Source organism: Apteryx mantelli, chromosome 10, assembly GCF_036417845.1.
Source record: "Apteryx mantelli isolate bAptMan1 chromosome 10, bAptMan1.hap1, whole genome shotgun sequence".
NCBI classification, from domain to species: domain Eukaryota; kingdom Metazoa; phylum Chordata; class Aves; order Apterygiformes; family Apterygidae; genus Apteryx; species Apteryx mantelli.
Genome location: NC_089987.1, coordinates 14,798,525 through 14,824,613, shown reverse-complemented (window position 1 = coordinate 14,824,613; position 26,089 = coordinate 14,798,525). Strand labels below are relative to the sequence as shown.

Genomic DNA, 26,089 nt, shown 5'->3' with positions numbered 1-26,089 from the left:
TTCTGATTAATCTGTCTATTTAAAACTTCAGCTTTAACCTAGCTGTCATCACAGCTTTACACTAGGTATAAGGCAAGGCATCCCAGCCCCAGGTCTGAGGAGCGTATTTTCTGTTTTGCAACTGACAAGAGTACATAATGCAGCTGAAGACAAAAGCAGTTATGGAACAGCAGTAAAGGACGAGTAAACAAGAAGTAGAAAATAAGTGTTTTTTTTTTTTTCCTGGAAACAGCAAACCTTATTTCTTCCTGTGTTCTGCAGGTGCTTAATTGCTAGATTTGCTTTGTACTGGCAGGACCAATGCTGGTTAAAGACTTACTGGTTTCAGGCTGCATGTCCTCCTTGCCTTCAAACAGTATCAAAATAAAAGAGGTTTCAAAGCTTGGGCCTTTACTGAGCTTAGCCTATAGGCAATATGAAATCATTTTTGCACAAGTGGTTGAGTCTTAAAATCTGTCTTATGGCATCTTAACCTTTGCTATGTTTGACATTACAGATTAGTTCAGACTGAGTAGTTCTTACAACTTATTTTTCCACAGTGTGGAAAAGCTGGATTTTCCTTTTTATTTCCTTTTCAACCCCTTTCTTCTGGAAGAGTGTCACAAGTTTCTTGTGGTATCCTGAGAACCTGATCTAATGATTAGATAGGTACAAGATCAAGCCTTACCTAGAACCAAAAGAATTATTTTGTAATTCTAACATGACACATTTGTTTTTTGTCCACATCATCATAAAATTACATTGCCATCCTGTCAGCTAAACAATTATAAGCTGCCTTTAAATAACGTAGAAGAATTTTCTTTTCCCAGTAGCTTTTCATTTATGATTTTCTTCACTCTGCTTGGAAATACAAAAAGACTGAAAGAAAAATGATTACATCTAATAGTACTCTAAGTTGAAACTGACTGACTCCAACCACTGCTAGAAGCTCTCAGCAACATCTTTTAAAAGATGTTTCTTCCCACAGTGCAGGAAGAGTTAAAAATAATGAAAACATATGGTACAAAAGAAACCACAGTTTTGTACTTCAGCATCTGTCTTGAATCAGCATCCCTTCAGGAGGGCTCTGTGGACACACTTTTGGTATGCTGTGGAATCTCTTGGGACTAGACACTTCCATTAGAAGTCAGTACACAAATACACTTCATAAGTCAGGAACAAGTGTTCACTCACTTCAAGTTTTTATTAAAATTGAATACAAGGAAATATTTAAACATACTTTTGGTTGAGAATCTAGACAGCTAACATGGTTTTAGAATCATCCGGTTTTACAGCATTCCAGAATCTGTTACCCTTTTGCAGTGTACATTCACTGGAACATGAAAGTGAGCAAGTGTCTTGTTATTCAGCCAACAACCACTAAATCATCACTAACAAACTGGTAAGTCGGAACCTCAAGGTTATACGGAGCAGGGCCTTTCCTGATTCTGCCAGATGCATCATAATGTGACCCATGGCAAGGGCAGTAATAACCACCAAAATCTCCAGAATTAGCAATGGGTACACAACCAAGATGAGTGCAGACACCTACTAATATAACCCATTCTGGTTTCTGTACTCTGTCTAAATCATGCTGTGGATCCCTCAGTTTAGACAAATCAACTTCAGCTTCCTGATTAATCTCTGCCTGGGTTCTGTGGCGCACAAAAAGGGGTTTCCCTCTCCACTTGAAAGCCATGTTCTTGCCTTCTGGAATGTCAGATAACTTGATCTCAATCTTTGACAACGCTAGCACATCAGCAGAAGCACTGAGGCTGGAAATAAACTCAGTGACAGCATTCTTAGCAGCATATGCAGAAGCTACACACGTTGTTGCAGTCACCAGGTAGGAAAACCCTTTTCTAGCTTCACTGCTGCTTTGAGAAGATTTGGTGGCATCTAACACATCTTGACGACGATAGGCAGAGAAGTCGGGTACTGTGACGTCGTTATGGATGCAACGAACACTGGCAGGTGCTGCAAGAAAAAGAATGTGAAATGAAAACACTTCCAGTTAAATTATGTTATAAGGTGTTTTGTTACACTCATTAATTGCATTTTTAGGATGATGGGTAAGTTATTCCGAAGTTTTGGTAGCATTCCTCTAATTCCATTTCAATTTTGCATTGTAAAAAAAGTAGTTTCAAGATGGTATTTTTGGCAGATGAACAGATGATTTGTGAACCTTTCCTTTCAAAATTGTACAAAGCCTGATAAGGGTGCAGAAGTATTTGTAAGAAGTTCTGGGTTTAAAGTGATCTGTTTTTCTGGCAGAGTTCAAGAACTGCTGCAGAATATCATACTAGCTGAGAAAAGACAAGCATGTTTCCTGTTCAAAAGTTTCTTGATTTAGTAAGTTTGCAGATTCATAGCATAACACTTATTTTGTGCTTTAAGTAACTTTTATGTATTCATAATGTTAAGCGTGTGGTTAAGCATCTTTAAGGTTAAAAATGGAAGATTAGACATCTTCCTCTGTACAAGGTAAAACTCTTTTCAAAGGTAATTGTCCCGATAAAATTTTTTTTTAATCTTTCAAACTCTACAGTCTCTTATTTGCTAGGTTCACTTCACATAGAAGGATTTAGGAATGAAGTTAGTAACTATTCAGTTCCCAAACTTTTTAAGTGGGATTTCCATATCAAACCAATGCGCTAAACTGAGATGTGACTATTAAATTAGAAGTCAGGTCTTCCATTAGTTTTTTTGGTAAAAGAAGGCTAGTTCTATTAATAAAACCCTACATATCAAACTAAAGAACACACTAAAGACTGAACATACTATTAGCCAAAATGTCAGCTGTTAATTGAAAAGAACTATTCAGTCTTAATTTTTTTTTTTTTAAGCAGTTGACACAAGGTAACAGAGGTTAATAAAAAGTATTCTCTCAAAGTACTTAAAAGAACTGTCAGGGACACATATGCAGTCTGATGGAGGAAATAAATGCATTTATTTAAAACTAACTCAGAAAAGCCATTTTCCCTAGAATTTTAATTGCAGAGAAAGTAAAGTGAATTTGACTATACCAATTTATTTTAGTATCAAGAATTAAAAAAAAATATTTCACATTCAGGAACAAGCTAATAAGCATCACAAATAACACAAATTCTTTATATTATACTCAATAAAATGCATAACTTGATGTTAACTGAAGCTAAGAATAAGACTAAATGTCAGCTGCACCAAATAATACAAATTTGTAGAATCTGAACATATTCTTCACAGTTGAGGGTCAGCTGAAATATGTAGCTGTAATCACTACATCTTTCACAAGGAACTGCAGTCTCCAAGACTTAGGTTAATATCCCATTTAAGAGCATGAAGCAAACTATTACCACATGCCTAGCAACAGCTGAAAAGGAAGCTTATTATCACTTAAGTGGAAACTGATTTCTTGTTAAATGTGGCAATATGCAAAACTTCATTGATTTCAATGTCTTTTTTTTTTTTTAATTCTGAATTGGAACTGTAGAACTACATTACAGACTTCCATATATGCCTCAGAAATCAGTGTTAACATCAGAGTTTTGGTCCCTTCCCGTGTTCCTGCAAAAAGGAGGAGGACACTGAACAGATAAAATAGTTTAAAATCAGACTGTTAATCAACTATTATATAAAATCATTATTTTTTAAATTATCCTTTATTTTTTAAATTATCCTGTTAGGAATTTGGAAGGGCCACTGATGCATCATATCAAACAAATAAAACTGGCCATCTACTTCTATTAGATTTTCATTATTTTAATTGAGTAAAGGGTACCATTTTAAAATTTATATTAACAGGCACAAAAGATCCTTAATTTTGGGCAGTCAGGTAACCATCATGAAGTATTTCTAGTATCTCATACTAAGTCTGTTGCAAACTACAGATCCCTTGTTCCTCCAAGACTAGGTTTTTTTGCCTAGTATGTATCATCATGCTCAGGTTGAGTGGTTCAGATTTGATGTCCTGTTATAAGGAACAGGAATGCAGGCTGGATTCTGAAAGACTGTTGTTTTCATTTACAAGGGCAACATTATATCCCTTAACAGAGAAGGTACAAATAGCGTTAGGCACAATCTTGAAGTCTTGCATTAACTGGCTGTTAAATACATCTTGAGGCAGCATAGACAGGGGCTTGGGTTTATCACATTCATTGGTGAGTACCTGTTATACGGTCAGCATGGCACTTCCATTTTACCTGAGCAAGTGAAAAGATGCAATTTCCAAGTAACAGAAAGCCATGCGTATGAAACAACACACCTAACGGCACAGTAAGAGTAGGGGCTAAACTGTATCTGCGTTTCATGGGGACCAACTGCCCTTCTTTGGCTGGAAATTAGGTTCTGCAAATCCAAGAACAAACATCAACAAGAACTACTTTGAGTAACTTTACCTGGCTTACACTTTTCAGAACATTGCGTGAACTAGAGGGAAAAATACAAAAATTCCACAACAGCAATGCTTTGACATAGTTAAAGTCACTGTGAGAACTACTTTTTCTGTGACAATCTATCACCTCATTGCTTCTCATTGCAAACCTTTGCTTGGATTTGCATCAGTTAAATTAACCTTCGCTTAACCTTTAATTAATTAATCCTGAATTAACCACTTACAAGAAAGCACTATATAGTGCAATAAGGTTATCTTCCCTTCCGTGACTGCAAAACAAAGATCCACCCAAGAGCGGTTAAAAAGGAGCAGGCTTTCCGGTGCTCTTAGCTCCGTGGTTAAAGTGCCTTGCCATAAAGGTGGCAGCCGGGAATCAAACGGAGCACGTAAGACCGCAGGGGCGGCGGCAGCGGCGCAGCCTCCCCCGCCGCCGCAGGGCCAGGCCCGGCTCCCCCGGCCCCGCCGCCGCCGCTCGCCCGCGGAGCCCCCTCCCCTCCCCGGGCCGCGCTCGGGCCTCCTCCCTCCCCCCCGGGCCCGGCCCGCACCGTTGAGGCTGGCGCTGGCGACGAGGCTCCCCCGGGCTGATCGGCCGTTCAAGGACTCCCGGCACAGTAGAGGCCGCTTCGGGTCCAGCGACACCCTCTGGGCCCGCGGCGCCACGGCCGGCGCCAGCGGCTTGAGCGGGCCGGGCACGGCGTGCGCCGCGGCCGAGAGGTAGGGCGCGAAGGGCCCGGAGCGCGCGGCAACGGACAACATGGCGGCGGCGGCTCCCGCTCCTCGCCGGTCACCGCGGCGACCTTCCCGGCAGCGCAGGGGCGGCGCTCCGCCCGCGCGTCACGCGGCGCGCAGCTACGTCACGGCCGGCGCCGGCCGTTGGGGGCGTTGCGGCTCGCGCGCCGCGGTGGCGTCACGTCAGGGCGCGGAGAGGGCGAGGGGGAGGGGCCTGAGGCGAGGCGTCCGCCTGAGGCGTGCGCAGTGAGGGGGAAAACACAAGTTTCTTTAAAGGATGTTTTCAGGTTTTTTTGTTTGGACGTAACATTTTAGCCCCCCCTCCTATCCACCCTAAAAAAGAACACGTTAGGTTAAAGGGACACTTTTGTTCACAACACCTTTATTTCCACATTTTCTGTGAGAAAACGACCGTTTGTGTCTTGCCGCGATGCAGCGTGCTGTGGTTTGGTTCAGAGCCGAAGCCAAACACGCGGTTACTGCGCCTGGTGGCTGCTGCAGACCCCAAGCGCCAGCAGCGCAGCCGGCCTGCAGCTGCAGGGGGATCGCGGGCGCCCCAGACATGAGCCCCTTGCCGGCCATGCTGAGGAAAGGCCCTTGAGAGGCCTGACCACGCGCAACCTTTCTAGTTCGCTTTGAAGAAGAAAATGGGGGATCCTAATGATGATACTTGGCTGTAGGTGCGCTCTTGCCAAGCTATCGCTTGGCTGCTAGGCTGTTAGAACAAGCTGGGAATGCCTGAGAGTGAGAGGCTGCCACCAGCTCTGCCGAACTGCTCTGTTTGCAGAAGAGATCTGATCCTGAAATAGTGATTTACAAAAAAGGAAAAGAAATTCCCAAATGCAGTTAACTCAGAATGAGATTGTGGAAATCAGGAGGTTTAACATCAGAATGGTTAGTTCTGATAAAGCTTATGGAAAATGGAATACAACAGCATAGTTGGGCTTAGTAACAAGTATCAAGCTGTTTATGGCTTTGACATGCTGAGGTAGGAAGATAAGAAAAGTTAAAAAAAAACCATATTTACAGCCTTTTTCCTTGACCAGGCAGTATTTATGGTCTATCACTATGTCAGGAATTGGGAGAATTTACTTTAATTCTTAGCTCTGCTCTTAATCTTTGATCTGATCCCAGACATCTTTTTTTTAATCTCAGCATACCTCTATTTTTTTCTCCAGGGGCTTAGCTATATTACTTTATTAGAGGATGAAGAGAACCTTCAGTAAGTGTGTACGGTGTCAGGTACAAATGGGCCTGGGTCTTTGCAGAGTTTTAGGCATTCTCGGAAAACAAATTTTATGTTCTACTAGCCCAAACGTATGACAGAGTTCTTTTTTCTCAGAAGTTACTATCTGAAAATATCCTTGCTCACTGTGTCCTAGGGATGGATTTTATCTCATAGTCCCTGTAAGAGTTCTGGGTCAGAATCTCTGGCTTCTTCTCTACAATTAGAGTAACTTGGAAGCGGTAATAGTGTCTTACTGTCTTCACCTGTTTCCTGGCATATCTGGGACTGGCCAGGGGAAGTTTGTAGTTACGTTGTTAGTGCCGGTTCTAGAGCCAGTTTGAGGTTGATACTCCAAGGTTTTCTATTCACATAAAGTGCTTTAGTTCATTTTCTTCTTGTTGGGGTTATCTTATTTCATACAAAACAGCTAAGCACTGTAACAAACATACTTCCTTTCTCTGTTGCTGTAATTCTTCGTTGTCTTGAGGTTTTTTTTTAATTGAAAGGGTAGTGAAGTAAATAGTACAGTATGTCAGGATCACTGTATTGAAATCATACCTTAGAATGACTTTGCTGATGCTTCCAAGCAAATTTAAATCATTGAACTTTAGAAGGTTTCAAAGGAGGGTTCAGGAAACAGCATGGAGACACGTGAGTGCCTCTTCCACAGGCTACAGATTCATGATCCCAAAACATCTTGGAAGGTTTGATATGTTCTTTTCCCTGGTCAGTCTGTTACGATACATGATAGGGATGTGTGTGAATACTGTCCAGATATTACTCAAAAGAAAACTGACACTTCTGGGACAAGGAATGCTTTTTTTTCCCTCCTGCCCCCATTCTTTGTGCAGCGTGCGATTTCACCCCATTTTATTTTCCTGTTTCTTAGCTTATCTATTTAGTTTTTGTCTTTTTGTAGTCCTGCTGTATCAGCTACAAGGTGGGAAAAACTTACAGTTTTTCAGCTTGTCACAGGAAAGTTATGAGTGAAAAATTTTATGACATGTTTGAAAAATGTAAAACATGTTTTAAAATGTACTTTTTACTTTCAGAATCACATATCTGTGAGCAGGCTCCGGTGTTCACAGCTTCAGTATTTGCCGTTGCTCATCATCAGCACGTTCTGTCTGGAAGTCAGCTTCTGTGGAAGTTGAATAGTTCCCCAGAAACTCATTCTCACCCTCAGTGATTAGGAGGGTGGAGGAACACAGCAGCAGTAATTATTGCCAGAAATATATTTCTTCCGTTCTCAGATAACAAACTATCCCTGTAACTTGGGCTCAGATGCAAACATTTGAGTTCAGTTTTCATCTTCACTTGCATTAGTTTTATTCAGCTATATAAATGGTATGGGTGTCTTCTTATATTGTTATACCTTTTGATCTGTACAGTTAGTTATAACCCCCCCCCTCACACACACACATTATATGTTTTTCCATTAAGGGAAGAAATTTCAGTGCAGTTTGGTTATCTTTAAGTCATTTTTGGTTGTGTATGAAGAATATACAAAGTTGCTTTCCTGAAAATCTAAAGAATGGATTATTTTCCAGAAGTTCCTAATATATTTTGAGTAGCAAAATGCTAAACCAAAGGCTCTGTTTCTAGGATTTTCTCTGGCTATACACACTGCTTGTTTTTATGTGGATGTAAATCAAATCAAAATAGTTCAAAATTATTAATACTAAAATATTTTGATAGATTAAAATACTTCTCTTAAGAATGCTCTAGATCTCATCTAAAAGACAGCAGTAGATTTGGATTGATCTGCTGGAGTAGTTCTGAAATGGTTGATACTGCTGTGTGGAACTTCTCAGATGGAAATAAGATTTTTTAAAAAAGTATATCATCTAAGAGGTATGCCAGCAGTATGCAAGATATAAGCATTGAATTATTTATACGTTTGGTTTCTTTATTTAGATAATATGTGTGATCTCACCATTTTGAGTGCACTGAAAAATAATTTGAAACAAGATAATGCTGCTGTTAGCCCCTTTGCCCTTGCAACAAGCAGTAAGTGACATCCTCCAGACAAATTAAAACCAAATCTACTTCCAAAGGCTATTTGGGAAGTGGTAGTTCAGTTCCTAAAACTGATCTTGGCAGGTACAGGGCAGCACTGTTAAGAGACAAAAAGGAAGAATGCCATGCCAGTCTTTCCTCCTTTTACAACAGGGAAGCTGTTACTTGGCTGCCTCCACAGAACCTTGACACGTAGACAGGCTCGTGGTCGGGCAGCTGCATCGTAAATCAGTACGAGTGGCTCAGACTTTGTGGAAGCGCTAACCCAGCTCTCCAATGAATCCTTTCCTGCAGGCAAGGTTCCAGTTCTCTTTAATAACCACTTTATAATTCTCACCCAAAACTTGATTTGGGTTAATTGTAAGGGTAAGAAGAGAATAGATATATCACATGTAAAATTCAGGACTAAAGGAAAGATCTATTCTTCCACTAATAATGGGGGAAAGTAAGTAAATACCTGAAATGTAATTTTTATGTATTTTAGTTTATTGCATCGGTTTCATACTTGTCACAGCTTCTAATGGTGATGTTTAGTTCCGAATACTAAGTGGATACACTTAAGAGTGCAATCCCCATTCCTGTCAAGCCTCTTCAGTAGTTAAAGCTTCTAAAATTTTCCCAAAATGCAAGATAAACTTTGCACAGAGATATGCTGTGAGCACATTTGAGCTAAAAGTCTTTCTAAGGCTCTGACTACATTTTCTGAGCTAGTCAACCCATTCATTCATTCATTCGAGGCAGTGAAGATTTGGTGCTTCGTATTGGCTATGTCAGGAACTATTGTTTTGAAATTCAGCTGTTGCTAATGTTGTTATTGCTATATTATTTTATGATTGTGCATTGAAAAAAGTGCCTCTGTGGGGTGGTAGTTTAGGGACTGGTTCTGTTAAGATTTATTTAAGGGGTTGACTTTTTCTTATAAGTAGTTCAGTGAGCCTTTTGATCATCTGAAATGTACTGAAATGTGGTACTTCTAGTTAAATGGCATGGATCATTCTAATTCTAGTAGTATTGATCTGTAATTTATTTATTTCCTGGCAAGTTTATTTGTCACAAAACTTGGGTAGATAATGATTTACCCAATTAAGCTCACTGGATTATTGGTAACTGTAGTTAGTAGTGATGTAGTAATTACAGAACACCATAGTCTTATTCTCGAGAGAAGATAATTCATAGAAACTACTGGGGCTACGAATCAACATACAGATTGAAATATATTCAAATAGGGAGAAAACTAAAAAGACCCATGTGTCTGCAGTTTTAATAGCACAAGTTTTATAAACAGATTGTTTCACTTTAAAGAGCTATAGGAACCTGATCTTATACAAATCTCATACAGAATTAGTGTGATCTTGGTAAAGATCCGATTGGAATAAAACAAGTTAAAACAGGGCAAGAGGAAGTTCTGTTAAGGCCATCAGATAGCAGTATACTCTGGATATTTGGCATTTCACCATGAACTGAGGATCTGAGCTAGGGCTTGTAGAAGGGCTTGTTATCATTTTTTTTAAAATGGGTTTTAAGTTTTGACAGTGATGTGAGTTTTGAATTCACTAATCCAGCTCAGTTGTTTAGTATGGGGCAGAGGTGGCTTTACAATATACTTATCTGATTCTAGGGTTTTCTAGAAACTATGCTAGATATTTTTGTGAGTTTCTGACTGCTGATGTGATACTGCTCAGTGCAACTCCCAGAGATTTTTGGCAAAATGAGGTGTCTGATTTAATTGGAAAATATGGTTGTACATGGTTTAAAGATATAGGACTGATTTTAAAATACACTGTGGTTCAGAAGTTGATTAAAACATTTAAGTATTTTGTCAAAAAGGCACTCTCTTCTATTATTGTAGTCCAAAAGAAGAGTAATTTTAATTTTAAAATGGCTAAACAGATTCCAGCGTGCAGGTCTTTCTTTGAAAAGTATTCTTAAGCTTAAGCAATAGTTCCCAAGCATCAATACAGAGCAAATGTTTTCCAGCCAAATCTGAAAGTTAAATGTCAATGTGATATTGTGTAAACCACCTAAGCAGACCTCTGTGATTGCTTTTGTGCATTCTTGAGGAGTGTTAGCATTATGAAAATTTATGCTGCTTAATGTTCTTGTCATTTTAAAGTAAGTTTAAAGTTCATTTGCATTAATGCAAATGCTATGAGATGTCAAGGCTGCAGCATTATAAAATAGCTGCAGTGCATTGTCGTAATGAGTTTGGGCATGCGCAGAGGTGCTTCAGTATATAGCTTTATATACTATTTTATTCTTACATTTTTGCTTTTTCAAATACTATCTGTAGAGCTTGTTTGGCTTTTTGCTAAAATGTTGGTTACCCCAGGCAATTTGATGTTATCAGAAGGCTATGTTTCCTTGAGTTCTTTGCCATCCTGCATTATTTTTATGCTCTGAAAAGTCAGTGCTACTGAACTTGAGACTGTGGGGTTTACATTTGCTTTTCATTTTTGCATTGATGTTCTTTATGTTTTTCCCTGGATAAGTTTACCCAGAAAAAAACTAAGTTCACTTGTGAATTGCTAGTAGAGCGGTGGGTATGTCCTGCTTCATCACACTGGAAGATGAGGTATTTCACACTGTGCTGAGGCAAGGTAAAGGGTGATTGCGAACAAGTGCTGTGTGGCTCAGATGACTTTTTCCTCCTCTCTAGTCATTTTACAGTATCTCATGTCTGTAAATACATGGAGAGTGCAGGTGCTGTAGCAGCCTGCCTTTATCCAGGAACATTCAGGCATTCATTCCAATGTGTTTATTACAGTGAGGGAAAGCTGCTTGCTCGTGCAAGACATTGTCCAACCATTGCTGTCCTGCCCTGTAGAGAGGGCTGCTGGCAGCACCCAGCTCAGGGGAGCAGCCTGCACGGGGCAGTTACTGATCCTGGCTGTGAGAACTTGGGAGTACACTGAGCAAGGAGAATAGTTTCTGGAAGCTGTGATGAAGGTTTCCTGCTTTTCCTCCAGTGTATAGCCTTTCCTTTAAAAGCTATTTCTAGTAAGAGTACTTCATATATTCTTTTTTATTTACCAGTAATCTTTCTTTAGATAGCTGTGTTTTAATTCTCGTGTGTAAACAGTTTGAAACAGGCTATGTCTTTAATGCAGTGGTGTATGTTGGGGTTTACGGCCTTTAGGCATTTGATGTAGCTCTCCCACTCATTTACTGCTTAAATATGAGCAGCTACTGTTAGAGTGTCTCCAAATGCCTGCAGTTAGTTCATTTGCAGAATTAACATTCGCTATAGTGAATTATGCTTTGTGTTGTGGAACTAAGGAAGCTGTTAAATAAATTTGAAGATAAATTTGTGTACAACTCTGTATGCAATACAATTTGTTTAAAGCTAAACTTCTAGAGACTGTTTGATACTTAGATATGATTGTTTTTGAGGTGTAGCGGCATTTGGCCTATCACTTTGAAAAGTTATAGAATGTACCCAAAAAGAAAAGTATGTGAAAAGTGAGGATTAAAAATGGAGAGTAATAATGAGGGAAAATTACCAACATTCAGCTGTTCAAACATTCCTGCCCCCCACACTCCCCAAATTCATTGAAATGATGACACCTCACTGCTACAACCAAAATGTAAATTTAGCTTTTTCCTAGCCAAGGGAGAAATAAATACGTTAAAGCATCAAGAGCAAAGAAGAAACCTGATGACAGCTTTTTAGCACTCTTTCTATTAATACAGGAGTAATAGGCAGGAGTATGCAGCTTTAGCTCCTTATTTAAAATCTCTTATATCCCTGTTTGATAAGGCCAAGATATATTATCTTGAGAGGAAGGTCATGGAGTATCAGTCTCTGGCAGAGATGCATTTGTATTTTTGAGTATAAAATGAGATAAATAGAAAGGCAGCATATTTCCCTCCCCCACAAAAAAAAGAACAGAAAAATCAAAGCAGATGAGGCATTCTACAAGAAGAATAGGATTTTATGAGTCTATATAGAGAGGAAAGATAATGAAATCATTAAAGTGAATTCAATAAAAATAAAAAGACCATGTGAAGGGTTTACATAGTTGTCCAGATGGACAAAAAGAGTCAGATACACATGAAATTCATAAGATCTGATCATACAAATCAGAAATGGCAACAAAAGGTGTCCAACCAAGCAAAAGCCAAAGGCTAGATGATAATTGCCTGGGGCAACATCAAAGGCTGCTCAGCTAAGCAGCAGCCGAAGGCTAAATGAAGTTGCCTGGAGAATCATTGAGGACAGCTAGTAAAAATATCAATTTGAGGGAAAAATACTTTCTCCCTTTCTCGTGCTTTCTCTCTTCCCATGTCTTGAAAAGTCCCTGACACTTTTACCTCTTGAAAGACAATATGCCTACGTGTATTTGACTCATAGCTGGCTCCACCACTACATATTTTTTACTTTTTATCATCCCTGCAGATGGAAACAAAACCAAAATGTTTTCAAGTTGGTGACCACCTCCGGCTAAAAGTTGAAATGCCCTGCAAATGGACCTTGGCTTCTAACCAGGTTAAAACCAATGTGAGGCAGATAATGGCAAAGTAAGAGCTTTTTTTTTTTAATACTCAGAGTAGCTGGCAACCAGGAGTTGTACTATTAATAGCTAATGCAATGAAAGTGTCTACATTTCGTATCTTTTCCCCTTTCTTTGTGCCCCTTATAATGGCATGCAGAGACTTTAAGTGTAGCGCTTTCTCATCTGAGGGGTTAAATTGAATGGTAAGACTTGATTCTGAAATAAATTTTAACTGGTTTGCAACATATATAACACTTGTGACTTTGGTTGGATTACTCCAGATCTGTGCTACTGTCTGGAGCATCTAGTTTAAAAATGTTATGCTGGGAAGAGAAATTGGCCTTGGTCTCAAACTATAGTATTGATCCGTATGTGCCTCGGGGAATAAGGAACAATAAGTGTATAAAACTTACCTGAACTGAGCAAACTGCACACCGTAATCTTAATCATCTCAACATCCTTGTGATTATTACTAAGCACTTGCTTTAGTAGTAGCTTGTGGAAACCAGCTTATTATGCAGATTTTTTTTTATTTTCATCTTGCTGTTTGTGTGTGATGCCTTTATTTTCTCTCCTTCTATGTAGAAATGATAAATAAGAGACTTTTCCTGTCTTTTTATGCATGTTTAGAAGAATGAGGCTGTTCCTAATGGCCCCCAGTGGAGTTCCTCCAGTTTTTGGATTGATCATATTTTCATATTTTTAGTAACCTTGGTGTGAGAAGTAGGCATGGACTAGTGAAACCTACTGAGATAAATTTAGGAGGCATTCTCTACTCAAAGGAAAATCAAAATACAATATGGAAAGAATTAGAACACTTTAAAAATTAGGATAATATCTAATAGCACAAAGTGCAAGGTCATACATTAGAGATTCATATCAAGCATTTCTGCTGTAAATTATAGATCTATCATAAGAAGCGACAGGAGGAGGAAAACAGCTAGATGTATGGTGGGTGGTCAAAATACAACTGTGCAATGTGTCTGTTAAACAGGTCAATGGGATGCTAGGACACATCAAATTTTTCAGTAGATTCAGGAAATACTGATTTTATTATACAAAGGCACTACATGCCCTAGTGGATTACATTTTGTATTTGTGGTTAAATGTGTTTGAGAGGGTTAAATTAACAGGACAGCCACTAGGACAATAAGGGGTGAGACGATCATCTTGGTTATCACAGGTTTCTGTGGACTACCTTGTTCAGTTACACAGTCTGCTAATCTGGAACGAACAGCACCATCAAGAACAAATACATGAATTTCAGTTACTGAAATAAATAACCTCTTAAATATAAGAAAGGATGTTAATGTGAATAAAAATGTAGATTCTGACTGAAAGCTCATTCAAAGGAAGTGGAAAATTTTGAAAAGGTTTTTCCTGTTCTCCATCCAGGGATATAAATTAGTTTAAAGATGTCAGGTCTGGGGATGTCTTGGAAGGGAGGTGAAAAGGTGGGAAGTTTTCAGTGTTTATTTAAATGCATGTATATAATTTTATCCTGTGTTATCAGAATCTGCATTATTGTCACTGGTAAGACTGTGTGCGTCTTACTGAGATGTGCATTATTAGAATTAAAAACTAATTGTACTAGCCAGAACAGGGAGGCCTAGTACTGGCTTTCTGTATGTGTCAGTTCTCTTTTCTTTATACACTGCAATAATTTCTTTCATTTTTCTCTCTTTTGAAATAGATTTAGGTACTGTACTTATGCTGAATAGTGACAAATTGTGTCATGGCATTGTGATGAGGACAAATACTTTGAGGACAAAAGAATTTTCATTTGCGTACCGAACTCCAAAGAGACAAAAGGTAATACATGAAGTGGATCTAGTATCCTAAAGTGGACCTGGTGTCCTAAAGTATCCTTTACTGAGGCATATTGCTAATTCTGTATTATGGCCTTTCCCAGCAAAATATTGCAGGCTTTCTCAAAAGAAGACAATGCACCTTGAAGCTGATTTGCTAAGTAAAATGGATAATATAGTTTAAGAGAAATGCTAGTATCTGATCATGAACCCATTTTTCATGAGCTTTATGTAGGGAGAGGAGCTTCCTGCTGTTGCAAGGATCTTTCAAAAAGCAAATGTGGCATGTTTCCGAATGGATATAATACTACCTATCCTGAAAATTAGGATTATAAAGAGGTGCTGAAGGAGCAGGCAAAATGTTGGCAGACAGTTTACAGTCCAGAGTGAAAGAAGTGTACTGTTAAAGCTATAAGCTCTGCTAATCCAAAACGTATAGGTCCCTTTTGCCATCATTAATTTATGTGGGGCACCGTCATCCCAAATCTTATATAAAATCTTCAAAAAATAACAACACTTTATTTTGATATCAGGAATAGGATGAAAATACAGCATGCACATCATGTAACAGGAGTAGCAATAATTGTTTTCTTATCTAAATTTAAAATAACAATACTTTTGAACAAAAATGTCTTCTCGTGTTCTGTGTAGGCTCACTTTCATATTCAGATACTGGTTCATATTCAGAAATTTGGTACAGCAGTGAAGGTTCATGAGTGATGTTCTTTAAGGAGGTGATTCCCCTATTACTACACAGACAGCAGCAGGGAAAGGCTGGATCTAACAGCAGTTAAAACAGGCAAAAAGAAAGTTGGAGGGGAACAGAGAGAGAAAATTACTGATTGCATTGTTAAAATGAGAGTTACCCTGAGTCCGTCACCAGGTTGTGATTGTTTTAAAAAAAAAGGCACTACTTTAGTTTTTAAAATGTTATAGTTAAGGAAATAATAGTGTATAGATGAGGACTGGCAAATCATAGGAATCCTGGGATCTGATGTGAAGTATATCTTGCAGAAATGGAAATCACTGGAAAGGGTTGGTGCTCAGTAGCATATCCCAGGACTGTATGTGACTCTGATAGTAGGTTTAATGTTGTTCTTCAAAGTGAAAGATGACATTTTTCCAGAAAAGCTTCAGCACTGTTTGCACACTTTTTTCTGGTCCCTCGCAGCATCTGCTCTCAGGGATAGGCTATTAGATTGACTCGTAGCCTGATCTGAAGCAGTCTGACTGCTCCTGGGTGTACGGCTGTGCACGCAGAGCTGGGAATGTGGTTTCATTGCAAGTGCTAAAGAGGGGACTCCTCACATGGCACAAGCGTGGGGCTCTGGCCACTGTTACTCTGCTCAGAGTTTGCCTATGTTACTCAGCATGTCTAGTTTTGAAAATTTGTCATGCAAAGTTAGAATTTAGACTGTTAAGAGAGTTTTCTTTCCAGTTATGATTTGTTTTACTAATTTTTTCTTATATCTTTATAGAAATGAGTGAACTCTTATCTGTATACTGACTTCATTCTCAGTTAGAAAGTTCCACAGTATTGTGATAGTTACATTATTACATCTGAATTTTCTTTCACAAGTACAGAATAAAAAATAAAAGTAATATTATTAGATAGAGTTAAAAGCTAGTTTTATGCTTTACATAAAACACAGCAAATGCAGGATCAGTGAATCACATTTGCAAAGCATTTCTGTGCTGTTTTTTTTTTTTTCAATACACTGCTTCTTAGCAGAAGAGACTATAAATCGGTTTATGGATGTGTATGAGCTCTTCCCTGTGATCCATTTAATGAACGTATAGGATTGAGACGCTTTTTTCAGGGTTTTCATATCTACATATCTACTTTTTTCACATCATTAAATAGAACTGCAGGAAATAAAGCATATATTTACTTTAAGCTGTACCTTTCATCCATTGAAATCTGTGGATGATACCATGTGTTTTACTGAGTTCAGGATCCTGTACTTTTGTGAATACACTACATTATGAACTTTGATGGACAGCTATATTTGGAGTAACTGGAGTTTAATGTTTGGGAAGAGCTAGCAGTGGTCTTTGTTTTCATGTAGACCTTTCTGCGTGAAGTTGATTGGTCTTTGCTTGTTTGTTATAATTTATTTAGGTGGTTTTTTTTTCCTTGAAATCAAAATAAAGGACCTCAATATCTCTGAAGAGTTAAGCCTCCATCTCCTTGTGCTTTAATTTCCTCACAGAGCTTCTGATGGGAAAAGTATGATCTTGTATAAATTCATAAAGGACTGAGTGCTCAAGTCTCTAAGATGCTTTTTTTTTTTTAACTTTGGGTTAATGCTGATTAATAATTGATCTCTCTATCTACTGTGACTTCCTTTTTCAGGAGAAAAAAAAATGATTTGCTGTACTACTTTTTTAAAAAGCTTAAATTAATCAACACAGTAAATGCAGGCATACTGGTGAGCAGCATCCTGGCCTAAAAAAGCAATTAAAAATAAATCACCCATCTCCAAGAAAGATAAAAATAATATTCAGCAACAGTTGTTTCCGCAGCTTGAAACAGAGAATAAATAACTTAAAGAAAAATGAATGTTACAAGCACTCATCGTTGTGGAAGGAAGAAAGAGGAGCCTAAAAATACTCCATGCACTAAAAAAACAAGAGCAAAAAGGCTGAAATAGCATAATCTTTTCCTCTTCAAAAAATGGAAACGGGAAGGAATAGGGTAGGGAAACAGATATTTAAATGTTGAAATTAATATTATCTTGAAGGAATTGCTCTGAAACAGCACATTGATAGTATTAACGCTGGCAGAAGAGTGTGTCTGATGTGAGAACATAAAATGAAAATTCTCTGAATAAATCACGGAGGTCACTTCTCCACACAAAGCTCCCATCAGATTTACACAGAAGTACATGAAGAGTAATGTGGTTGTCCTCACACCCTTCAGGACAGTGACCTACCCTAACTCAAATGAGAAGTCTGAGTTGAAATCCATATTCCCTTCATACAGTAACCAGTATGTGATCGTGCTGCATGATTTTACAGCTACCGCTGAAGTCTGCTTTTTTCTTTAATGGCAAGTGAATTTGGGCCAGCTATTGCTCCTGTGTTATCTGTCAAAAAATGTATCCATTTCAGTGACTAGTGATATCATTTGAGTTTGTCAAACGATTTGGCACTGTAGTGGAGCCTATAAATGCTAGATTGGATTGCCATGGCAAAAGGAGAAACGATTTCTTTTTATGCCTCTAAGAATGGGGTCAGCTTCAGGACCATAGCTCGCTTGGAAATGAAGTGGCACCTGAGCTGGTCAGGGAGAAGGGAACAACTGCTTATTTGAAGCACTAGAGGATGGAGTTCAGGGCAGCAGGTCAAGACCGAAATACTGGCACTATTGAGCTCATCAAGCTTTATATTAACTTAATTGGAGGCAGAATTTCACTTGAGGTTTCCCTGAATAAGGAAAATCCTGCGAACAGTTGGCATGTCCTCTCCCTCTTGTCATCTTTCTGTCTTTCTTTTTGCTTGCATTTCAAGATTAGAAATTATTGGATAGTTTATCAGATCTTTCTGAGGCATGAGAACTTGGTAGAGTGAAAAACAGGAAGTAACTCATTTTGTAACAGTTTCAGATCTAATGCTAATCCTTAATTTTGAGTAAAGGTGATTTTCTTTTCAACTGCTTATCAGAAGTGTATCTCTCCATGTGACTAACAGAGTTTCATGGACATGATAAGCAGACTAGAAGCCCTCAGGGAAAAGAATATCATCACTGCAAGTTGTAGAATCATGCAGGGGAATTTGGTGTTTTCTTTATTCAGATATTTTGCAAGAACTTGGTAATTTTATTTGCCTGATTGCAATGCCACCTGTGAAAGTGTCACAGACTCCGAGGTAAGTTCTTACTTGATCTAACATTCATTGTGATAGCAAAGAGATATTTGATAAGTAGTGAAGAACAATGTATGACTTGGAGTAATTATTTTCATTTTCCAGTGCCACGTAGATTAACTTGAACTGTTAGAGAGTTGTAGATTGGAGTTTAGTCAAAGGCAACTGTCAGTTACATTTCCTCAATATTCATACTGAAGTTTTTATTTTAAGAGGTTCACAAAATGTTCTTTACATTTTTAAAATGTTTCATGAGTATGGATCAATCACCAAAATACATAGCAATAATGAATTGCTTTTAATAGGAAAGAACTCACTAATTGTCATGCTGATTGTATAAAACAAGTTTTTAGCTAACAGAAAAGCTCCTGTAGGCAGTGTCCTTCCACCTGCTGGAGAATGGGTAATTTTAATTAAAATAAAAAGAAGTTAATTTTTTACATCTGTTTTAAAACCTGGAAAAAAAGTACGTTCCTTCACTTTCTATAAGTAACAATCTGAAATAGCAGAGATGCTTCTACAGTACTTTGAAGAGACCATCACCACCAAAATTTAAGAAATAGCTTACCACAAACACTGTCAAGTCTTCCAGACTTGAGGTTTAATCAGGGGCCTACAGGGAACGGGTGTTTGCTATTGATTTCATTTTGGCCAGGCTGTGTTTCCTGATTTCCTTCACTGCGTCAGGACCTGTTTGGCAGCAGGATGTTGACTGCCACTCAGCCTATGACCAGCATGGACTCCCTGCTTCTCCACAGACTTACCATCAGTGGCACTTGAGAACTTCTATCAGCTAAGGTTGCTTAGCAGAAGATCCCTGCACTCCTATGAAAGATGAGTGCTCTTCTACGTGATGTTAACTATGCTGAAATAAAACTTAAAATGAACATTTGAAAAATGTACTGGGTCCTCAGCTACTGGAAAGCCAGTGGATGGTCCATTGGTTGTGGCACTAAGCTGGCTTTTGAGAAGCCTGTTGTGTTGCAGGCAGCCTGTAAGACTTTGAGCAAGTTTCTAGGCCTCTTTGTGCCTCATCTGCATTTGTAAATGGAAAGTAGTGGTGTTTTCCTATTGTTTGTTAATATTAAAAAGGTTAATACCTGAAAAATCATGAGGTGCTTAGAGGCTGGGGCAAAACAGGATAATTAGGTAGACTTTGGGCAGAAAGAAGCAAAGGTTTGCATATTCTGGGAGACATGTAAACCCTGTTCCTCTTATGTTATTGGCAGGAATAGAGGGAGAAGTAGAGCATCCCGTGGGATTACTGACTGATCTAGACCCAGTGGGTCCAAGCCATTCCTGGCACCAGTGCAACCTTAATACTTTCTGAAGTAACTAATTCTTGTTGGATATCATTTTTGTGACTAGCATGCAGATAAGATTGTTGGTGCTATGGAAATAGCAGTTGTCAAAAAGCTCGTTTTCACCATTTGTTTAACTGACTAAGGAGTTTCTAATGCAGTTTGACCTTTATTCTGAATTGCTGTAGGTAAGCTGGGAAAGGTCCATAACACATTGTTTAGAAACTGTAAGTGGAGATGCTGGAGGTGATGTTAAATAAGGACTGATGCAAATCGCTATTTTATCTAGAATAATAGCAGATGACAATGTTATTGAATATTCTGTTTCTCATTTTAAATGTATATGTGTGCTCAGCGTTGCTTCTTGTGGGTAGCTCTATTTATCAGAAATCCAAATTCTAACTCATGTTTCAAGCAGAGGCCAAGAAATGTACTAAGGTATATCTTCTTGCTCCTGGAAATACCAAGTTAATAATGGAGACATATTTGTGAAACAACGTAGATCAGTTTTTACACAGTTGTTGGATTTTATTGTTCTATAGGTAAAGAAGTTTTGTTTTCAGAACAGAAAACCAATATTTTTGATAAATAGTGCAATTCTTTAAAAGAAAATCCTGTCTTTCTTTTCTCTGCAAGAAATGATTATTACCTCCTCTGTTTTAATACTGTCCATTGAAGATATCTTAATATTTAGTAATTAAAGAAACATATAAGATTGTGGATTTTTATTTTACTGAGATAAAATTGTTTATTTGAATGTCAGGCACAGAATACTAATTTCCTTTGTACAGAGGAGAATAGTAAGAATAGTGTTATTGTACGTTTTATTTAATTTATTCTGCCTGCAGGTACTAATTTAATTCATTTTCATTGGCTGAAGGAATGTGTTTGAGCTAAAATATTATGCTCAAAGGCATCAGCAAGAGATGTAATAAGACTGCACCTGTAGTTCAGAATGAAAAGATAAAAGAAAAAAGAAACTGTTACTGCTGAGGAGACTTAAAAAGGAGGGGAGGAAAGTCCTTTTTAATAATGGTTCATTTTCTTCCTTTTTAGTACAAAGCAATAAAAGAAAATAAATTCATGTTCAGAACTGTGGACATAGTGTAAGGTCATTTATGAGGATGTGATCTTCAGGAGGGAAGAAAAGTTTGTCAGAAGTTGTTAATGTTGAAAGTATGGAAAGAGGATTAAAGTTTCAGAAGGAAAAAACAGATTGTCAAGATGACAGAATTAACCTGTATACCTATTTTCCAATTTTCATCTCAACATGAAACCACAGCATGATACTAAGTTTCAGTGAAAAGAAAGAGAATATATTGGTCAGAAGCATGGTAGGAGGGGAATCAGATTTTCATAAAGCAGATACTGGGTTTGATAAAACAGAAATACATTGCTAAATTAGCAGTCATGTTCTCTCTTGCAGGAACTGTTCTTGGACAATGTCCAATTTTTACTCAGGCTATATGCCAAGTCTTGGCAAATATCCTTTCCAAATGCAGGTTGCTATATGGATTTCTGGTTATTGGGTGTTTCAGACAAATGTTAAGAAAGACCATTATGCTGTTTCTGTTGGGAAAGTGGCTTATTTATATATAGGGGCCAGATAGCAGCAAATGAAATGTGGATGGCTATATAAACAGTGAAAAAAGAAACACGTTTCCCAGTTTACAGTATAACTTGAAGAGCAGTGTATGAAAGAAGTATAATAGGTACCATCACATCTATCTATGTGGATGCAATGAAAATGATGAGATATCAGAGGAGTAGTAAGAGCATGATTTGAAGAAGACCAGATGTATGCAAGGTCCAGACTTCATGTGCAGAATGAATGCTGCTGGTCCAGATGTGTGGGTGTATTGGCAAGGATGACAGTGAGGTAATATATATATAGGTACCTGTCTTTACTTTAAAAGAGAACACCTTGTTTGAAGAAATAAAGAGGAGAAAAGTAGAATCCCATGATAATATTGTCAGAAGTGCTTGCAGGAACAAAATAACATTTTTAAAGAAGTACATTTGTCAAGAGTTTCATAGAAAAGTGAACCCGAATCTTCAGCTCCAGATGATATTTTAATTATCCCTCTGAGTTAAGGGCAGTTGGGCTCTCCCTTTCAGATGTTACTGAAAAAGGGTATCACTTTTTAGTATGATTTTTCTTTGTTACTCTCATCTTGCACTGACTGTAGGTATCCTGACATTTGACTTGTGCATCGTTTCACTGTCCAATTAGAAGACAATTACAATCTCTTTCTCCACAAGTGGAGGAGTGTCTTAAACATCAGTCCAGTTTACCAAGTATTGCCCTGAGCTCTACAAGCCCTGACTCCTAAGTCAGTGCCAGTTCTGGAAATTATCTGGTGAACAGCATGAAGCTTTAAGGTATACTTAAAAAAAACCCAAAAAACCCACCTACCAAACTCTTGCTTTCACTGATAAATATAAAGCTTTACATCTACAGCATCAGGATTTCATTATGGGCAAATTTGCCCATAATTTCATTATGGGCAAATTTTATCATGGGCAAATTTATACTATTTCTTACCATATCATTATTTTCTGGATAACTATGCATTTTCCATTTGACTTTGGGAATATGCTTCTCAGCAAGTCTATCCAAAATCATGGCACAGTACTTCAGTTATGTGATAATATAAATCCATTCAAATCTCTGAAGCTGTCTTGGCTTGAAGCATGGTTTTTTCAAACCTGTCACAGGTCCATTTGATTTGCTTTCTTTGCTTTCCCTCCCTCCTCATAAGCTATTTGCCTCTTTCGTTCAGGAAAGAAATGAGAAATGTAAAGAATATTAATGGATGCATAAGACAGTTGAAATGCATTTGAATTACTGTTTTTTATCTTTTGTCACTGGTAGTGCTTAATACCAAAATCCCCAGAGCCATATGATTAATACGGTTTTCATTCCTGTGAGAGAAAAGTATTTTCTTCTACAGATTTTTCCTTTTTATTTGCACAATTGTCTGCCTTCAATGTAACTATAAGAAAAAAACCTGTTAAAGGCATCATCCTTCCATTCATGCATGGCCCTTACTGCCTATATTCAGCATGATTAGGAATTTCTTTGCATTTGCAGCAATTTTTTGTAAGAGCTTTTTTTGATGAAATATATGTATTAGTGTGGTAAAAATAATAAAAATAAATACATCTTCTCTTCTTTTCCAGGTCTTCTCTTTTATTTTTTCTACTAATTCATTTCTTTTACTGTTATTTACTACACTGCATTATTCGGCTTTGGTATCTTTAGGGCCAAAGGGAGTTGGTTAAATAGTGATATATTTTGTTAACATCTCCTGTGTAAATTCTGTTAATTGGTCTGTATTGGCAAGTCAAGCAATTCATTTCAAAATACTTTTTAAAAAGGGCTTATTTTACACTTTCTTTTCTCCATAGAGCATCTGTGCAAGGCTCTTACGGGGTCTCCTGAGCTAACAGACATCCTTTGGGAAGGAGTTGGGGTCTCCTTGGCGGAGGAGGGAGGCGCCACTGGCCGAACCCACCGTTGTCCAGCCTTCTGGCTTGGGAATTCTCCTCCCTGTTCCCTTGGTCAAAGACAGTCAGAGTAAAGACTTCTCAAACAGGCATTCTGAATAATGTGAAGAAAGCTAGAGTCTAATGGGATGCTTTGTGACATGTTTTAGTAGATGGTATTTCTGTGTGTGGAGGCAAGGAAATGTGCTTTGGATTTTATAAGTTTTAATTGTATTGTTAACGGCTGTTGTAGTCTAGAACACGCAGGATAAAAGTGTGTTTGTTTCTCTTCAAGTAAATAACAAAATATGATCATTTTCTGTCTATCCTAAGAACTATATATAGAATGCATCATTATTCTCCTTTCATGAGTTCAGGAATTGCTTTAAGGAAAATGAACAGTTTTTTTTTTTAAACAAATGTTGGGAAGGAATAAAACACCATAGTTCCACCAGCTTGAAAACCATGGATATGTATTTATTCAAATCGGGTTTCTTCCTGTGCTCATTGACGTTGATGGGAGCTTTGTAGTCTGCACTATGGTCAGCTCTATGTCAATTTTAATGATGGTATTTGGCATGTAGCTGCTATACTAATGGGACATGTAGTAGTTTCTGAGGTACATTGAAAGATTTTAGTGAATCAGACTAGCTGTTTTAGTTCTGTATTTCAGTTTCAGAACATTTTCCTCTGTGTTTCCCATGAGGAACATCCTCATAGTTGTATGGTGGAAACTTTCTATTGCTTATGAAAAATGCCAGGTTTTTGTTGTGCTTTATAATAATTCTCTGTTTGTTTCTTTCTGATATCACAAATGTCTGCAAAGACCCACTTTGACAGATAATGACTGATTTAAATAGTGAACATCAAATACAAAAGGTTTATGAATACTAAGCAAAACAAATCTTGACAAAAGGTGAGCAGACTTTGCTTGGGTGAGATAGTCTGCATGTTTCAATGTCTCTTTTAGTGAAATCGCATCTTTGCTTTCAATTTCCTCTTTAATGTAACATACATTCTGTAAATATTTTTGTTACTGACAAGAACATCAATTCATGTTATTCATAAAGAGACTTTCAGTATTCGAGCAATGAATAGCAAGCAGGAGGAACAATTGCCTGCATTTTTATTTCTTAACATACATCCCTCTCTTACAAAATGGAAGCAGAGTCAATTTATGTTTATCAAACACATAATGCTTTGGGGAAAAGGACTGATTTTTTTTGCAGAAAAACCATATACAAGTGAACAGAGATAAATTTGTTGAAGTATATTTATTTCCATTGTGTATTATAAGTGATTTGCCAAATAAAAATGATTGGAGGAATGAGATATTTTTGCAAGAGTTATAAAAGCAGTGGTTGTGAGGGGATCGTTCTGAATTTTAACGGACACTGTATGGAATAGTTTTGTTCAGAGTAATTGGTCTGATAGGTGTGGATGTGGACATTCTGGTGGTCCAAAAACTAGTTTAGTCACAATAAATAAAGCAATAATAAGTATGATTGTATGGCAATATCCAGTAACAGTACTTTGTGTTCAGTCTTAGTCCTTACCCCACACTTGTTCCATATGCTTGACTTCACTGAAGTCAATTGGACCATGTGCATACTTCAAATCAAGCAGGTACACAAGTGTCTGCTGAACTGCAGGCTTATTCAACATCGTCATCAATGTGAGTGAATAGCAATTTAAATGAAATTTGCAGGCTGTCGTGGAGGGGCATTGAAACTATTATTAATAAAGAACAGCAAATCCAAAAAGAAGGGTTTGGAAAGGGGATAGAAAATAGCAGATGGCATCATCTTGGAGTATGCTTAGTCTATGTGGGAGGAGCCCTATGGAAAGAAGATGCAGAGTACAAATGCATATTTCCGATTTCCAAATCCATTGCTCCCCTGCTGTGCTGCGCTGGTTGCCCAGGCCCAGCCAGAGGATAGCAGTAGGAAATCTGCAGGTCAAATGCATCTCTCTGCAATGGAAAACACTTTCTTAAAAGGCTGATGCATGAAAGCTAAGGAAAAGCTATTGAAACCTTCAGAGTGTGAGTAAGTTATTATCTCAGGGCTGGAATGTGAGAGTTACTGAATACTTCCCACTTTCTAATAGTTATGAATTGCAGGTGCTTGTCACATCTGAGGGTTTAAATTAAATCAGCAAAAGATTTTGAGACATTCTGATGATGCAACTTGGCAAATTGCTGAGGACATCTAGGCAAGAGTTATAGTTACATTAAACAGCTTAGAGTCTTCTTGTCTTCTGCCTTTTCCAGTTGGAGAAATTGCTTTGCCATTGTAAAGCAGAGACCACCAAAGCAGGAAGTCTTTAGGAGCTGTGTATGTACGCCAGGAGACACTGGAAGGGAGACCATGGGAGTCTGGAATGGGTCATGAGGAGAACTCTGCTGCTACCATGGTTACTCTGGAATATGTAGAAATACAGCCTCTATGTATTTTGTCTTTTACTTGGGTGTCTGTGGGGTGTTTTTGGTTTTGTTTTTGTTTTTGCTTTTTTTAGCTCTGTTCCCTTTCAAATGCCCAGAAATGCCTTCCGTGAAAGGGATAAAATTTACATTCATTTCTGTAGCTACCACTCTGTGTGTGTGTACACACATGTACATGTAATTTTCATGAATAAAATTGAAGTAAAAGGCAGTGTTCTACATTAAATTTGTTTTAACTACAGAGCCTAGCTATGCAGACAACTACATGAAGTAAGGCACACTTTTGAGAAGTGTTCCAGAGGCTGCATAGCCTTTCAACTGATTTGTGAGCCCATAAATAGTGACATTTGGAATATCAAAA

General features: G+C 38.0%; 1 protein-coding gene across 1 annotated transcript; it reads right to left on the bottom strand.

The window, feature by feature from the left end:
- Positions 1-1,159: 1,159 nt before the first annotated feature.
- UQCRFS1 (ubiquinol-cytochrome c reductase, Rieske iron-sulfur polypeptide 1) lies at positions 1,160-5,177 on the bottom strand. The gene is made up of 2 exons (XM_067302900.1): positions 4,897-5,177; positions 1,160-1,956 (listed from the first exon to the last, which is right to left on the bottom strand). The coding sequence occupies exons 1-2, from the start codon at positions 5,105-5,107 to the stop codon at positions 1,346-1,348; spliced, it is 822 nt and encodes a 273-aa protein (XP_067159001.1). The 5' UTR covers positions 5,108-5,177; the 3' UTR covers positions 1,160-1,345.
- Positions 5,178-26,089: the final 20,912 nt, after the last annotated feature.